General features: G+C 41.1%; 1 protein-coding gene across 1 annotated transcript; it reads left to right on the forward strand.

The window, feature by feature from the left end:
• Positions 1-9,151: 9,151 nt before the first annotated feature.
• nectin1a (nectin cell adhesion molecule 1a) lies at positions 9,152-16,252 on the forward strand. The gene is made up of 9 exons (XM_071898237.2): positions 9,152-9,262; positions 10,229-10,487; positions 11,724-11,841; positions 12,359-12,540; positions 12,772-12,889; positions 14,739-14,890; positions 15,102-15,234; positions 15,357-15,420; positions 15,929-16,252. The coding sequence occupies exons 1-9, from the start codon at positions 9,152-9,154 to the stop codon at positions 16,250-16,252; spliced, it is 1,461 nt and encodes a 486-aa protein (XP_071754338.1).
• Positions 16,253-18,626: the final 2,374 nt, after the last annotated feature.

Here is an 18,626-nt window from a genome sequence, read left to right on the forward strand (position 1 = left end):
TCACTTGGAAGAGATTTAAAGTCTGAAAACACAAGTAACAAATTCGGTCGTTCTTGGTTATACGACTTCACACCTGATCTGTGAGGAAGTCAAGTCAGATGTTGGTGTTCCAAAACCATTATAACAAGCTTTATTTTTCCATCTGTACATTTTTCGGTCAATCCGTCAGTCCCACCCGGTTCCCTATAGTCCCACCCGTTCTGGGGTGTTGAATGAGGCGACTAAAGCCTCGCCTGGCTGCAGCAGGTGCGCTGGTGTAATCAGACTAAGATGCGGCCAACCCTACAGATGGCATCCCCACCAGTTGTAGAGTTGTGTGTGCTGTTTGAATGAATGGACGAACCCTTGCCTGATTGTAACAGGTGCAGCGGTGTAATCATGCTAAGCTGGAGCCAACCATACAGCTGGCATGAGCCTTGTGGATTTGTAATAAAGGGGGGTATACATATGACGCAACAACAAAAGCAATTGTGGCAACATACGGATGCGTTGAGCTGCTGTGACATCTGCTGCGATTGCTTTTTTCACTCGGTGATAAACCCCAGTGACAGTTGAGCAGTAATTTGTTGCCGTGCGTCTGTGTGTGTGTTGTGCATGCCTGCAAACGCCTGTGTGTGTGTGTGTGTATGTTGGCGTACAGTGTGTAAGGCCATGTGTGGAGGATTGTCATGTTGAAGGACAGAGCCGTGGATTAGAGCCGAAGAGGGACCGGGCAGGGTGTGACAGCGTTACTGCTGCCAGGTCCCAGCCCGCTCACTGTCACTACGATGTATCTGTCTTCGGTGAGCTGGAGTGTATTTTGAGCGTCTCAGCAGGCTGTCACTCCCTGTGTGTGTTGGTGCCACCAGGGTGATATGAGTGCTGTCATGCGTGTGTGCACAGGCAGACACAGATACATTTTCCCTCATATAAAAGTTGCCAAACCTGCAAAACAGAGACATAGAAAAGGCTGACTGAGACGGACAGACATCCCCCATGAATATCAGCATAATCCACTGTCCACAGCTGGAACACTGGGCCAAACACACAGACATTACCCCAGAGAAATAATCCAGCACAGACACACAGCCCTTCTGGCCTCTTTCTCTTTTGTTAGTATGCATGTCTCCTACGCCGCTCTCTCCAGAGTTGGCCTATTTTGTATCCCGTGTTTTTTCCCCTCCTCGTCTGTCCGTCAGTTGATCCTCCTTCCACCGTGGGCCTTTCTTCATCTCTCTCCATCTCCTCTCTTGGGTTGATTCTCCATCTCCTCCTGCCCCAAAACACAGATGCAGCAGCAGTCATCATAATCCTGTGAGCTCCCCTTGAACACTCTCCAAGCACACACTCCACATTCCAACAGTGCCAGAGATTACACACACACACACACACACCCACACCCACACACACACACACACGTGCGCACACAGACCTCAATCAAATACAATAAGAGATTACAATCGATTTAGAAAGTTAGAGTAGTAGAAGAAGAGTTTTCTCTATCTCACTCAATCGAACGCACGTGTACACACACACACACACACACACACACACGCAATTTGGCAAAATAAACATATTGTATTATCTGTTGCTTTAGCGCAAAAAAGAGTCTAGTCGTAGATACTAGTATACTGTATATTAGTTGTATCACAGTATTATTATCACAAACAAGTTGAACCTTTGTTACATTCAGGCTATCCATAGTTATGTATTGGGGAGGTTTTAGCTTGAGAATATTGTGTGTGTGTGTGTGTGTGTGTGTGTGTGTGTGTGTGTGTGTGTGTGTATCTTTGCTCTGCTTCAGGTTTCCCTACACAGTAAGTCAAAAGGCCAAAGACACAAACGCAGTGTGTAATCCCCGATCAATCACAGATTTGATGGTCTAAAGATTAAACAGTTAATCTGTTCTCTCCTCTTTCTCTCTCTCTCTTTTTTTTTTCATTTTCCAGTCTGTGTAGTAGCAGCCCTCTGGTAACCATGGTGACCCAGTGAGCGAGGTTGAAGTTAGTAGGTAGTCTGTCTGTCTAGCCGTGCGTGAGAACATTGCAGATTAATGTGCTGATCTTTATTTACAGTGCCGGAGCAGACACAGTCTGATATTTTTAGTCATTGACACAGACTTGTAAATACCTTAAATATGGACCTGGTGTCGAGCTTGAGAGATCAGTCGGCTCTCTGATCTCTGCTCCTTTCTGTCCCACTTCCAGCCTTTACCTTAGGGTTGTCTGAAGCTACAGCCAATTTATATCAAATTACACTTCGGTACAGCGTATTCCTTTGTTTATTAAGCGTAAATTACACGTAAGCCACCATTACCGGCTGCTCTGCGTAACTCAGCTGATATCAGTCACTCTTCTCCATTTTGAAAGCACTGAACAAAACGTCACACTTTATAACACATAAACAAATTCCAAACAACAGCAATGCAATTCAGTACATAACTGTTTTATCCATCGTCTGTGTGCAACCTTTTAAAATGTTGCCTGTTTGAATTAATTGACACTAAGTTAGAAAAAGCCATCATGCCGGCGATGTGGCCTACAAGAAAACTTTGTCACATCTCATTGTCTTTCTCAGCCACCTGCAGATACAAGACCAGCACAAGTTAAAAAGGGATACAGACATATAAACACAAAGCACAATACCGTGCCGGGATGCTCTTACCGGTCTTGAATGTTGCACATTCAAGTGTGAAACAATATCACTATTGTTGTTATTGTTATGTGGCGTTCCCATGGTCTTCCTCTGCCACTGTTTGTGGATCGTTGTCATCAGGACTGATGAGGTCATTTCCCATACTCTAAACAATAGCAGAATATGAATGGAACCAGTGAGAGGAAAGGAAGGCAGGAGAGGGTGAGATGTGGGGCAAACGCAGTCAGAGAGAGGCATGTGTGTATGTGTGTGTGTGTGTGTGTGTGTGTGTGTGTGTGTGTGTGTGTGTGAGTGTATGTGTGTTTGTGTGTGCACATGTGTCAGAGAGGTAGGATGTCTGTTCCACCCTCACCTAAAGCCCCTAATCAGATCAGCTGCAGAGCTCACTGGGGGGAAGTCTCAGTGGGGGAGGTGTGTGTGTGTGCGTGTGTGTGTGTGTGTGTGTGACTGATACTACTGGGAAACTGAAAATATTTGCCACAGCTGAAAGATGTTTTACCTCTGGCACAACAGAGTGACTGTGTGAGGTAGCGCTGGCAGGATTTAGAAATTGACTTTTTTTTTTTTTTTTCTTGATTTTTTTGGCATGTTTTCATGTTTTTTACCCAGGTCTGATGTGTACCCACCAAATACGTAGTCCCATGCAAACACGCATGCATCCGTCTGAATTATACTACATGTATGTAGTGGGCAGAAAGAGGCAGAGAAGCCAGCATAGCAATGTTATAAACATGAATTCACCACAGGCTCCCTCACATCCTTACAGACATCTTCATACACCTCAACCATGAGAAAGTAATGATTTGCTTCATAGACATGGATGTCATTCACACATAGCCTACCAACCTCTGTGGATCTCATTATTTTGGCTGTATTGAGCATTATCGAAAATAAATCCTCTCGCTCTAAATGATAGCAAAAATGCCAAGTATTCAGTGTTTCCCCAGAGTTTTACTCTTGGCAGGGTGGAAAAGCCTCTGAAATAGATTTTAGACACTCTGGGATGCTAAATCTCTCCATTGACACCCAGACTAATGAAATTCTATTTGGTGGGTTAGCGAAAGGCAGACTGACCTGCCTATCTATTCAGCAGCAGGGGAAACTCTGAGATGACTGAGCCTCAAATCATCACAGAAGGAGCCATGAAACAGCTCATGAATCTTGCTCTCAGTTCTGCCTAAATCACATAAAATATGTTATTGTGCTGTTGAATCGATCAGTCAAAAAGTGCCAGGTCGATTGTGCACAGTTAGAATCACATGTAAACAATATATGAAGAATTTATTTCACGGAGAGATCTGAAGAAAAGTTACATTTTTACCCTCACAAAATGAATGGTAATACAAAATTTTAACTAATAATGGTCCTTTTTATAGGATTGTAGGCAACTTAAGCCCACGGCTGAAAAAACGGCAACATTTGCACTGAATCCACAACATTTTAGAGATATTAAATGATGAACTTCAGTCAGGAAATGTGCTTTTTTTTTTCTAAAATGGATATGAAACATTTTGGAATTAAACTGTCCATATGTATGTGTACAGCAGCAATTAGATCATAACTTATCTCATGCAGATGAATTTAATATCCTAAATGCTGTAATCTACTCCCACTGCTAACCTTCAAGGCCACCCGCAGGCACACATTCACACAGGCACACAAATATGATAGTGGGCATGTAAGATATTGTAAACGCTAATACAAAGCCATTATATTTATTACCATAACAAAATACATAAGGCTCAGGTTGTACATGGGGATCAGCAGAGCAGATGGTTCCGGTGCTGGTATGATACGTGTGTCTGTATTTGCAGTGTGTATACATGCATACATGCTCAGAGGTATATATCAAAATGTATTGTTGCAAATTAAATGCTCTTTGAACAGATGTATTAAAAGAAGAGGCTGTACACATTTATTAAAGTAGGGAATTCATACACTGTCTCGTCATCAAATTGAGGTCTGGATTGTTTGTTTTTGTATTTGTATTGCTATCTTTCGGGTAATGGGAAGCTATAAAGTGCTCATGTGGTGTGGACACTCATTCTCTATAGTTGTTTTACTGAGTGTGAATCTCTGTGAATCTGTGCATTTTGTGTCGGAGTCACACACTTAAAATAAGGCTCAAAATTCAATCAGACATCAGTTGAATCTGAATCCTGGTGTTTTTAAGTTTGCTGCTGATTTTATGGCACAACGTGTTTTGAACCTCACATGTCTCAAATTAAATTGACAGCATGTTGGATGACAGTGTGTTGTCTCATGCTTGTAGGAGGAGACCCTGTACTATTGAGCAACTGTAATACAGGCCTTCCTCTAAATTGTTTTGGTTAAGGTCAGCCAGCGGAGTTTTATACTCAAATGCCATTCTTTCAAAGTACTGTGCTGGCTTTTCGGTGGCAGCAGCACACTCACTGTAACCATCAAAGTTTCTGGTGATATTCTTCGAGCTCAGGATGATACGCAGTATTGACTATGGCTCTCTGTATTGATATGGCGTTTTTTTTCCAACTTTTAATTCTGTTGACCTGTTGAAACAAAACTGTTGTGCCTCAGCCTGACCGATCAGATGATGGTGGTTTGTCAACTGCCTCTCTTCTGTAAGAGCGTATCAGAGTTCAGTCCTGACTGCAGGTGAAAAACTATTATGTATAATATGTTGATTGCAGGTAAAACTAAGATGTTTACTTATGGTCCGAAATAAACCTTTAGATATCCCAAACATACATTGTAACCATACAAGTATATATATACTTGTAAATATATTAAGCTGGGATCTAGTAAAAAAATATTTGGTATTTTAATTGATTTGGTATTTAACTGATTGTTGTTGTCATTGAGCGTCTTGTGAAGAAGTTTAAGGTTAAATTTGGGATTTTATTTTAGAAAAAAACGTGCTTTCAAGTCCAGTGTTTTATGTTACTTTTGAGTCCAAAAAAAGGCTGATTGCTGCTACCTTTTTATCTGTTCTGGATTAATTTATACAAATGCATCTGCTCAGTGTCTTTGCATGTCAGTTCGTCATAGTGTTATGAGATTTGAGAATTTGAAAAGCCCTCAGTTCATCACTTTATTCTAGAGCTGGTTGGTTGTCTGTTCTTGTACAGACTCAGCCACTGGCTGACTTTTATTCATAAGTTCATTGCTGTTCAGCTTCCTTACTTTAATCGGAAATGTGAAGGCCATTTCTGACCGTAGATCCCAAGATTCCCTCTGCAGGTAGATAGATAGATAGATAGATAGATAGATAGATAGATTTTTATGAATGTGTCGTGCATCACATGGTACCCAGCCCGTATGGGCTTACAAGACACAGATACATTGAGTTCCGCCAAACAAACAAGAACCATATACAAATAATAATCAAATCATACAAATCAAAGTCATACATTCAAATAAACAGCTTCTCCATTCTCAGTTTCCATGCTCTCCCAATAAAACTGGCCACACTGAAAACTTCCTCTCTGAATAACCATTCCAACTTAACATCATCTCCTGACCAGAACAACTCAGGCTTCTTGTTTTGCATTTTCTCAAATAAAAGCAGTCTTGGTTCCTCATATAACGTACAATGAAACAAAAAATGAAATCCATCTTCAACAACACCCAGTTCACATACAGTACAAAGTCTCTCCTCCTCAACAATAGAATTGAACCTGCCCACCTCAGTTGCCAGAGGGAGGGTACCAGTTCTCAGCTGGGCACACAGAGATCTTCTGGATCTTTCCAAGGGTAAAGTAACATAAGGTTCTGGACTATACATGCATACATCTGCATGTTTTGTTCTGCAGAAAGACTTGAATCTAAATGAGCAGGTAACTCTCTGAGCTCAGGAAGATGAGTCTGTTGTAAAGTTAATGTCGGTCTATTGCAATAAATGTCTGCTCTTTTGCTCTCCCCCATTTCTCCTCTGTCCACCCCCCCCACTCCCTTTTCTCTCTTTTCTGTCTACTCTCTCTGTGTCCCTAAGCAGTCTCTAAATTTCAACTTTTCATTGAAATATGAGTAACCAATAGTGTATTGGTGCAATGTACCATGAGGAAGTTATAATGAATAGAATGAGATGCATGAAAAAGATTATGAGCAATTGTGTAAAAACGATTGGGTAATAATAAATAGCATGGTAATAAATAGTGACAATAATAAGTAGAGCTGAACCATTAATCGAAAAAAAATCGAAAACGCAACATGTACTTCTGCAATTTGCAAATCCAAGAGGCTGCAACTCATTTCTTAAGAGAGAGGGGCGTCCAAAATGGATTTCTGAACAAGGTGTTTTAGTGCTCCAGGTAATCTTTGGTCCATGAATCAAGTACAGTATTGGTGAAAACCTTTCACTATACTCAGACTTAGTAAATCCTAACATAAGATATCTCTTTATTAATCCCCTTGGGGAAATTCGGGACACTGACATCTATTTTTTTTTAACAAAATCACTTTTCTTTAAGTAATATAAATAAGTTATAAAAATGTATCACAAGAAAAACATGATGATATGATATGAATCGCAGTTGAAATCACAATTGCAATATTCTGTCAAATAATCTCAATTTGATGTTTTTGTCAATATCTTTCAGCCCTAATAGTAAGATCTACAAACGTTGAATGGCATCCAGAGGTTTTGGGGGTTTTCAGGGTTTGAGTCTCAGGAAGGCTGCTAGGTCAGGTGACGTCACTCAGGAAGAAGTTTTGAGCTGAGGGACAGTCTTGGTTTTAATAGATTGATGCTGTTTCTCAGAGAAATGTTTCTGGAGCAGATGTTGCCTGGATGGGCAGATTCAGAGGCAATCCTTACCTTTTACTTACACAGACAATGTGAGACTTACATTGGACTTGATGATGATGGACTATGATCCCCCAGTGCACTGTATTTTTATGTATGTAATATTCCAAATGTGGAAATTACCCTTGGCTAATGGGTTACATCCATGCTGTCTAAGAGGGAATCAATCATGTATTGAGATATTCCAGCCCTCTGCTCTCTGGCATTAAATTGTTGGAACTTTACCAGTTTATGCAAATTTTGGAGAGGAGATGCATGTAATGAATATTGAGAAATGTCTGAAAAACGGCTTCACATCATATTTTTTAAATTAACCGCAAGGCATTCTCAGCAGTTAGAAATGGCCATTGCCATAAGGACATAATTTATTTAGAAAATGTTGCCTAATAAAGTGACACATTGTTCTGCTGCTGCAAAGATATTCCTAAACTTACAAGCCAGAGAATTTTGCAAGTTCCTTTCCATTCCTGTTGTGAAACACAGTTGGCAGCCCTCTCTGATTAGACGGCCAATAACTTCAGCTGCTGTTGTGATTGTGCCACATGGCTGCAGTGCTTCTTACAACGGACAACAACACAAACCCCTCCAATCCTCTTCTAAAGCGAGCAGGACGCACTTTAGACCAAATGGGTTGACAAGCTCAGATAGATAGCGTTTATTTAGGCATTATGAATGTGTTATTTACCAGATTTCAGGTGAAGTTTTGATGAAGTACGTTCCAAAGTAATATTTGATCAGGATTTTTTTCCTCACCTGCCCAATACAAATCACAAAATACAACACAATTTCCAATACATACAGTGGAAATACTTCCTATCTGTTTTTGATTGTATTTGTATGTTTGTGTGTGTGTGTGTGTGTGTGTGTATGAGTGTGTGTGCATACACGTGGCTGTTTACATTGGCATATTACACACACTCAGATCAACATTCATACTAAATTGCTGTCATCATGCCACTCTATCCATAGTAGGTAGAGCATGAAGAAGAGGTGGGAGGTATTTTAAATTTGCAGGCCATAAAAAAGAAAGGATTTATTTTATTTTGAAATGTCTGTGAGGATGTAGAAATATTGATGTTAAGACTAGTGTGGATGTAAGTTATTTAAAATGATGGCTGATAGTTACTGATTCAGGTAAAATAAGAGATATAAGTGGATATTGGCATGGAAGGTCTGTGGGACTGTGTGTGTGTGTGTGTGTGTGTGGGTGTGTGTGTGTGTGTGTGTATGAGAATGAGGGCAGCCATTGTTCTGGGCTGTTTTGTTCAAGTTACCATCATTGTTCCCTATACTTACCATCTAGAATAATACGAATTGTGTTCTTAATGGAGCTGCCAGATGAAATAAAATCTTACTGACTGTATTCTGGACTAACACAAGCACACACACGTGAGCGGTGTACAGTCAAGAAGTAGGGGGGACGGCCTCTGCTGTGGATTTGTTAAAGGGGATCAGTAAGTCAGTGAGAACAGTAGCCAAACAGATCTCCACCTATTTATACCTCACTTTAAGCCGTCACCTTTCACCCCGGCTCACCTCTCACACCGCTGAGACAGGCATCACCTCTGACAGCTCCGCTCGCTTAATAAGCTCCACACGCGCTTTACTGACTGTGAGGAGCTTACAGCATGCCAGCCTCCAGCCCTCATGCTGCCAGTGTGTGTACGTGTGCCTGGCATGTGTGCATGAATGTAGTTTTTATGTATTCTCTCCCCATGTGTTTCCACCATAGAAATGAATGCCCAGTCCGTGGAGATGGATGATGGGAAGTCGGGGTATGTGGGCTCCAAGGTGGATCTCCGCTGTCGGTTCATCAACAGCGTCCCGCCTGTCAAAATCTCCCAGGTAGTCGCCCGCCTGAACGTATTGAAACGCATGCAAGTGCAAGCAGACATAAAAACACACACAACCAAACAAAAACAAACAGATGTTCTGTTCATACCCATAGCAACATCTTCCGGATTAACAAATCAACACTGTATTTATGCTATATATTTTTATGAGACATTTTAAGATCACATTCAACATGCATCAAACTTGTCACAGCAAAGAAAAAAAACGGACTTCACATGTACTGTGGACCCTTGCTAAGTCGGGAGACCTCAGAATGCAAGCCATTCGAGACAGCATGACTGAAATACATTGGCTAACTAATGCATGTTCCATTTAAGGTCTCATTCGGGATACGCTGCTTACATACACATTTAGTATCCCGCTTTGTTATATCACTGTATCCATTCACATCTGCGAATCATCAGAATTCTCCCACGCTTACCTTCACCATGGTTTGCTGCCAAGTTTTGACTCAACTTCTGACTTCCGACTTGAGACACATCATGCGATAAAGGACAGTAGCCGGGATACCGTGCTTACATGCCCCAGAATCCGGGCTAGTATCGGCATATCCCTGAGATCATATTCAGGTTTCTCAAAACTGGGATTAGGGCTTATCTGGGTTTTTGTAAACGGGATATGATGTTTACATGCGGCAAAATGGGATACTCCAATAAATATATTGTAAAATATTGAATATTGAAATATTGTCCAAAACCAGTTTGAAATATGTAACATGCATGCAGCCAGTATCGTCTAATTTGCAATTGAAATAAATTTAATTTGCATTTAATTGTGCACAAGTGGATCTATTTTCACAATCAGTTTGTTTGTTTATTATACTCATTCAGTTAGTTGATTCAGATCTGAGGTTCAGATGAAAGAAATTCTACAGTTTAGTAGTATTACACAGCCCCAATCACTCCTTTCATCTCCATCCATCCTTCCCTCTGCATCCATCCATCCTTCCCTCCGCAGGTAACATGGCAGAAGTTGGTTAACGGCAGCAAGCAGAACGTGGCGATCGCCAACCCCTCCCTGGGCGTGTCGGTGGCGCCTCCCTACAGGGAACGCGTCACCTTCAAGAACGCAGCAGTGCGCCGTCGAACTCCGACTTTGGAAGACACCACCATCACCTTCTCCTCGCTCCGCCTCGCTGATGAAGCCACCTACATCTGTGAATACACCACGTTCCCAGCAGGGAACCGAGAGAACACAGTAAACCTCACTGTCTATGGTAAGACGGATGTGTAGCATGTGACATTTAAGCAAATTACAGGTGGAGCATCACTCTGAATTCTGACATCATGTGATATGTGAAAGAATTATAAACAGCATTTCCATGGTGTCTTGCTTCCGTAATTCAACATGTTTCCGGTTGAAACGGGATGTTGAGGTGAGGCATAACGCAGAGAGGGACTGTTCAGGAGTGGACAAAAGTTCAAAAATGCTTTACGCATAATCTTGAGACAAATTCCTGATTCTTGAAAATGATAAATTCCAGCCACCAGGGCGTAACCATGGTGTCTAGGGAAAAGGATACAGGGTTTTCAGGGTGACAACCAAAACTGCTCTCACCCATGTTTACTTTTTTCATTTTTTGACATTTAATGTTAAATAGGTGTATATGATAATATGGAGAATTAGCTAACAAGGTGAAAAAGTATTTTTTTGTTTCATTGTGACTTTAAGCCCTATTGGCACTGGACTAACATTACCCAGGGATGTCCAGGGATTTGTAATAATTGCAGAGATCATCTGTGATTTTAATCCTGTGTGAATCTGTCATGCCTGTAACTTGGAAAGTAAAAATTCCAGTCACAGTTGTTACATTTTATTTTGATGTTCATGTGCTGTATCTTACAAATAATCTTTATTGCTTGATAGTTTGTAGGATTTGTAGAACAGTTTGCCTAGAGCCTCCAGTAGTTTAGAGCCGGCCCTGATTCCAGTGCAAATTACTTACCATAATTCGGTGAATTCCCCTGATAATGCTAAACCTGTGCAGTAATTTCAGACAGAATTTATTTTTGCCGCGCAATTTCTTCTTCTTCTTCTAGCCGCACAATGTCTTATCTTCATTCTGCCATGAAAAATGGAGGCAGTAGTGGAATCTACAGAAGAAGGTTTTGAATTCATTTTTGGCGCAAACTTAAAGATTTGCTTTGCTGAAACAGGAAGTGACAAATTATGAAATCTTGACCTTACACAGTTGTATCCAGATTTCAGCGAATTTCACTGTTGTGTGTGAATGTGTTTTACGAAACGCAGAGGTTGGGGGTGATTCATTAACTACATGGGCTCGCCACTACTAATATTTAGTCCCATGTGAATAGGGCTTTTGACATCCAGGCTGTCTCCTTGGATAGGCTGTAATACAAAAAACAACACTATACTATAGTGTATAGTGTCCTGCTTTAAGTAAAGACCTGCCACATCTGAACAGCGCTCTTGTTTCTTTTCATTGGCTCAGCTCGCCCCACCACTCAGATGAGTCTGTCCACTCCCACCCTGGTGGCCCGGTCAACCAATCTGAAAACACCGGTGGCCACTTGTGTCTCTGCTAATGGAAAACCACCTGGCACCATCAGGTGAGATGTCTGTTTGTGTATCTGTGTGTGTGTGTGTGTGTGTGTGTGTTTATAGTCGTAGCTTTAAGGGGAGACAGGGGGGCATGAACCTCTCAATAATAGGAGAAGGATGAATTGTCGCTCCCCAGTTATTTCTGCCTCAAACGCATATTCTGTATTTTTTCTTGCTCTGCATTTTTAGAAGCAGAGTTGAGATTCACCAAAACACATTTTGTGGTTTGCTTTGGTCACACATGCAAACACCCCTTCCTCTTTAAAAAAAAAAAATGGAGCCCTTCTCCTAGTTTGAAACTCTTTTTAATGCATTTAAAGAAAATATAAGATAACATTTTTGGTCATTGCATAATTCCATTTGTGTTATTTCATAGTTTTGATGTCTTTACTATTATTCTAAAATGTGGGAAATAGTAAAAATAAAGACAAATGTGGCGTGTCCAAACTTTTGACTGGTAGAGTATCTATGTACGCATCATTGCGTCGTGACTAAACGCTTGCGATCCCTCGCCGATGTGAGCAGGTGGGAGACGAGGGTGCCGGGAGAAGCGGCGACCCGAGAGTACCGCAACTCGGACGGAACGTTCACGGTGCAGAGCGACTACATTCTGGTGCCCAGCCGGGAAACACATCAGGAGACTCTCACCTGCGTCACCACCTACAACGACGAGATCTTCACTGACAGTGTCACCCTGGATATCCAGTGTAAGACACACTCTCTCTCTCTCTCTCTCTCTCTCTCTCTCTCTCTCTCACTCTCTCTCTCACTCTCTCTCTCGCTCTCTATGTGGTGGACAGATTACAGCTCAAGTAAAAATAAACATTATCACTGAAGTCATGGGGAGTGTGTAGCTGTGTGCCGCAATGCTATTAGAGGTTTTAATTTTAGTTCTGTGTGTGTGTGTGTCTGTGTGTGTGTGTGTGTGTGTGCACCAGACGAGCCAGATGTTTCGGTGGATGGGTTTGATGGAAACTGGTACCTGAACAGAGAGAATGTCCAGCTGAGTTGCCAAGCTGATGCCAACCCAGCTGTCTCTCTCTATCAGTGGAGACTGTGAGTACAGCTGTATTTGTATCTGTCTCTGTGTTTGTTTGTTTGTTTGTTTGTTTGTATGTTTGTGCTTAACTCAACTTTACTATCAAAGTGAATTCACCCTAAAAGAAAAGTTCCCATTCAGGCTTTTCGTGTGTGGAAGTTGATGGCTCCTTGTTTTTTTTTATTTTTTTTTTTAGAAAGTTTCAAAATGAGCCATATGTTCTTGTTTTGTCTGTTAGTCACGCACCCTTCCAGGGGCGAGGTCACTGCTGGACCTGTTGTGTCTCAGGAGCGCAGAGCATGTGCACTGTTATGCAGCTGTAACAATAATGAATGTGTGTTTCTTGTATTGCTTTAGAGAACTTGCCAAACCCCACTCTGTATGCTTCTCTCGCTGCAATTGCTTGAATAAACTAACGTGTTTACCCATAGAGAAGTTTCTCCTGGTGTATTTTTCACCACATGTATGACCTTAAACAGTTTCGTCTAGATTTGTGTACAGGACCAAGCCTGTCCCAACCTAAAAACAAGAGAGCCCAGACTTTAATCAGTTATGAAATCAAGTGACACTTTCTGGAGTTGCTCAATTGTAATAATTAAGAGGCTGAAAGGAAACACTGCTTTGCTGTAGCAAGGCAGTGTTTCCCAAGAGACAGGAGGAGGAGGAGGGGGTTATTGACGACTTGTTATTGACGTTTCATTTAGCAAGCCCAGTAATTCATATTTTCAGGCACTAAAGTCTCTCAATCTAGCATAATGGCATTGCAATGGTGATGTCCATTCAGTTTGTGTTGGCACAGACTCACCACAACTTGGACAAGCACAAGTGCGCTGCGTCATAGGTGCAGTGAATTGTGGTCATTGTAGTTCACTACCTCGCTTTGGGCACTTGGCAGCATTAAATCGTGATTGTTTGAAAACTACATTGGTGACAACCGCCAACTTCATGCACCACAGCACCCAAAATTAATCCAAAACAGAAAATTGACTTGTCATTAATTTACCTGGGCTGGCTGCCCAATTATTATTAATTGCATGGGAAACACTGCAAGGGTGATTTTCTGGGAATATGAATGCATTTTCCAGTTCAGAGCTGTTAGTGCTATTATGATATTAAGCTCATTTAGGTGTACACACTCAAAAATTCTGTACATCAAACATGTACACCTGCCATTAATTGTTCTTATACAATTGTTTCATCTAAGTTTCATCCAAGCAATCTGATTGGTCAAAGACACATTCCAAGCATGCTGGTTAATTCCCACAAGGCACGAGTAGCCCTACTTTATTGGTTGCTATGCAAACTCTTGAGGTAACCAGGAAACTAGTGAGCGATCTTTCTTGTTTTCTGTTTTATTCTTTTGTATATTACTTGGAAAAAAAACTTTCCAGTATATGTGTGGTGTATAAAAGCTATTTTACTGTTGAGGACGTTCTTTTCTGTGATTACGAGTACTTCAGTGCTGTCGATGGTACTCAGCTGTGCCTGGTAGATACTGCATCACCATTGCACCTGTAATCGTGGTAAAGGGTGCCCTCTTGGGTATTATTGCAATATTAAATAAACTCCAAAAAGCATTGAATCTGGCTTTGGACGAGAACTATTCATGTTGACAAATGTTGATTGACGATCATAGATGTCACAACATGTGTGATTCCTATTTTAGGATGGATTTTCCTATGTTAAGCCATGACAATAAAGGCTTTTTAAATTTCAAGCTCTAAGTCTCTTCCCTCCTTACTGGATTTAGAGTGCCTTGGACTTTGTGTATACAGCTCAAGAGTTGGGTTTTTTTTTCTCACTGGAGGCTTTCAATCTTAGAGCTAGTATCTCAGTTTTCTATGGATTTTCCTATGTGTTCTGCAGGGTAAATGGTACCATACCCAGCAATGTAGAGATCCGAGACAACGTCCTGACCTTTAAAGGGCCGATCACATACGACCTGGAAGGTACCTATGTGTGCGATGCAACCAACAGCATTGGGACGAGATCAGCCTCCGTGGAGATCGGCATCATAGGTACGGTTAACTGGGTCACTTGGCTCCTATGATGACATCAAACAAAACAACATAAATACTACTGTTACTACTACTACAGCTACTACTTCTACTCCACCACTCCACACTTTTTTCCACATTTCTCTAATTGCCTTTACTGCACCTATATTTGATCAAAGCTAAATAATGCATGTGTTTGAATATTTGTTGCTGTGCTTCTTTTTTTCTTCAGAAAAGCCATTGCCCCAGGTTGCAACAAGTGATGTCATCAGCGTAGTTGCTTTATTATTGGCTGCTGGGGTGCTCATGGGCATTACTGTCACCGTCCTGGTGCTCAAAATAAGAAGTCGGAAAGATGACGACTCGTATGTACACCGTCTGTTACCTCTTTCCCTTTACCTCATATGCTCTTTTCTGCCCAAATGCTTTTAATTCCTTATTGCCATCCTCATCCTCCAACTTATATTCTCACTTTCTCTTTGATCAGTAATGACTCGCCCTCCCAAAAACTGTCCCAACCTGTAAGGAAAAGGCCAGGGGATGACATCCAGGTATGGTGTGTGTTGTGTGTTGTGTATAAATGTAGATTTGACTGTATTTCCCAGTCTTTGTTTTCATTAGACATTGCGTGTTCAAATAGTTGCCGGAAGTGTAACCATGTAATGTAACTGGTAAGTCATTGCATAACACTGATTTTGTGAATGTGTAGACATAAATAATTTAAATATGTTTGTGTGTAACTGTCTGTCTGTATGTACATTATGTATTTATGTACCGTAAAACTTCCAATAACTTTATTTACCTCAACAAAAGGGAGTGCCAGGCCTTTATTAGAGACAGACTATTACTTGAGACAGGCCATTATATTTCCACTATATTTCAGTAATTTTAATGATATTTTAGGGTATAAATGTATACATTTAAACTTCTTCCTGGTAGTTCTGCCATACTTTTATTTATTTTTTTTACATGGCTTTTATTGGGGACTAGCCTTTATTGACACATACACATATGTATGTACAGTAGGTAAATCCTGACATGCCTCTTGTCTCTCCACAGCATTCTGGGAAGTTTTATGAGGAGCTTCCCAACACAGCAGACTATGTGAGCTACAGGCTGGCCTGTAACAAGGAGGACTACCCGGAGCCCTACTCCCCTCCGATCAACCCCCCTCTCTCATTTCTGCCCCAGCACCCCTACCACTCCTCACAGCCCCCCGCTGCCACCAGCAGCACCACCACCTTCACCCAGGCCAATTCCAAAAATACCTTCTCTCCCCCTTCACACACCACCGCCATCTTTAAATACCCCTCCGTACCGGGCTTGTCCTCTCCTCCGCCGGGAGTCGCTCCGTACACGTTTCCCAAAGAACAATACGTCTGACTCAACCCTCACTACAGACTCGAGCCTCTCCAGTGATCTCAGATGAGACGACCCTATTCAAACCCTAACCTTTCCCATGAGGGGGTCGGACAAGCGTGTCTGGGACTGGACTACTGGTAGCAGGCAGTGTTTACCCGCTGCCTGTCTACCCATCGGAGATGGCCATGTTACTTTGGCAGCAGATGGAGGTCAAAGAACAAAGGAATTCAGACAAGGGATGAGCTTTTTGTTTTTGGCCTTAGAATTAAGTCCAATTGTGAAACATTTCCTGTCTTCTGTCCTGTGTTTTATTGTGTATCTATTCTTTGAGAAGAGGAGATTGTTGGACCAGCTGTTGAACGCTTGCCAGCAAGGTTAAGTCATAGGGTTAGAGTTCACTGAAGATGAAGTTCAAGTTACAGATGATTTGGCTTTCAGTGGAAATGAGTTTGGAGTGCATTTATATTACACAAATCTATTATATCTGGTGGGAAATTACTTCAAACTGAATGGATGAGATTATCTCCCAATGTCCAGTGCAGTTGACCCCATACTTTGTCCTCTATGATATTATTTTATAAAAAAAAAAAAAAAGATTCCTACTCTATCTCTCATGCTTGGTCTCTCTCTATCCTGCGATCATGCGCTCCCAAGTCCAACAAACTGACCAGTGCTTCCACTGGAGAGCAGAAGAACTCACCTATTTGTTTTACTCCCTGTGCTGATGTAATACGTTTACTGTACTTGTACTTTTGTATCATGTATGTTTTTCTTTGCAAAGAACATTTTTATTTACTGATGACTTTTTGTGGGTTTATCACATTGATGTTTTTATTTGTGGTCATCTGTGGGTTTTAGTATTCATTGACACTGGCTGTTCAAGAACCTTGCATTTTTAGCATAAATAAAAATGACCATGTTAACGTACATCAACAGTGTGCCCTAGACTGAAAACCACAAAACCATCCAAGTTCTTCTACTGTTTTTTTTACTCTATAAAGGTTACTTTCAAATATGTAATCAATTACAGATCAGTGATTACCTGCACAGAATTATAATCAGTGCTGTAACACACAGGAATACACAAACTCAGTAATGTAATCTGATTACTTTGAGGTACCTTTGAGTTACTTTGCCTCAAAAATCCATACGGGCTCCAAAATTTGTTTATTCCAATTAAAAGACTGCAATTTATACAGTGTAGTTATCATCATCTATAGTATCCACCATTATTTCAAGATAATATCAAGAATTTCAAGAATATGCACTGGAAGTATCTGATGTGTGTTTTCAAACATGTCAATGATAATATTTAATTTTACATTCTTTTTCCTTTCAAAAATGTTTTTGAGTAATTCTACAGGTAATTTATTCACAAGTATCTGATTATATTGGATTACAGTTACCATTTTTTGTGATCAGATAACTGTAATCCTGTCACTCCCTCACCGTGCTAAGGGGTGACATCACACAGTGACATCACACAGTGAGTGAGTTTTAGTTTCAGCCAGGGCCGCTGGCTGCCCTTTCCAGCTGCTGCTGAAGCTGTGTGGCCTGACCACAAATCCCTGACTCCCTGAGTCAACTATACCTGATATGGCGACAAACCCACAGCACCCATCTTCCGCGGGGCGTAACCTGGTTTTCCATCCTCGTCATTCAGCTCCAGCTGCCAGCTCAGCGTATCTAAGCTTCTTCCTTTCATGCGCCTCATCTGCTGCACCTTCCGTAAGCTCTGTAAAGTAAACAGTTTGCTGAGTATTAGACCGCAATACAACAGCAGGTCTCAGGCTGGTGCTGACTCTCTGTGGTGGGACTGTAAGTTGCTGCCTCATGTCTTCAGCTCTTATTTTCCAATCCCTTGCTTTGGCTTACTGCTCTAACTCTAGTGAGGATAAATCATTCCTGATTTAATCACTTTCACGGATGAAGCCAATTGGATTTATAGGGCTCTGTCTTCATTTCTGTTAATTTGGCCAACAAGCCTCCAGTGGGTGTCATATTACTTAATTTTAAGGTTCAGGAGAGACTGTGTCACCCCCTGATGGTCAGTGACTGAAACACAATCTGTACTCATGCAGTCCTGCTGGTCATTCATAATTCAAATTGTGCATTGTATTGAGAGGAGCACACTTATTTAACAATATAGTGTGTAGTACCATGTATATATATTTTATGTCTATTGCAAGTGATCAATATTGTATTTTAAAGATTTTCACTTTCAGTCACTTAAAGTACAATAATGGATGACATTATGTAGAGGTACATACAACAAATAGAAAATGCACCTAAAAAATCTCAGTTGTATTAAATTAAACAACATATGTTTTTCCTATAAGACATATTCAAGTCTACGTAAAACATCAGGGTGCTACATATACCTGTCATTATATTA

The sequence above is a fragment of the Centroberyx gerrardi genome, chromosome 11, assembly GCF_048128805.1.
Source record: "Centroberyx gerrardi isolate f3 chromosome 11, fCenGer3.hap1.cur.20231027, whole genome shotgun sequence".
Lineage (NCBI taxonomy): Eukaryota > Metazoa > Chordata > Actinopteri > Beryciformes > Berycidae > Centroberyx > Centroberyx gerrardi.

Excerpts from the sequence above, each read along its gene's own strand:
- nectin1a (XM_071898237.2), top strand. The coding sequence starts at position 9,152 with ATGAATGCCCAGTCCGTGGAGATGGATGATGGGAAGTCGGGGTATGTG. Across the intron at positions 10,488-11,723 it reads AGTAAACCTCACTGTCTATG|CTCGCCCCACCACTCAGATG; the intron begins GTAAGACGGATG and ends TCATTGGCTCAG. Across the intron at positions 11,842-12,358 it reads AAACCACCTGGCACCATCAG|GTGGGAGACGAGGGTGCCGG; the intron begins GTGAGATGTCTG and ends CGATGTGAGCAG.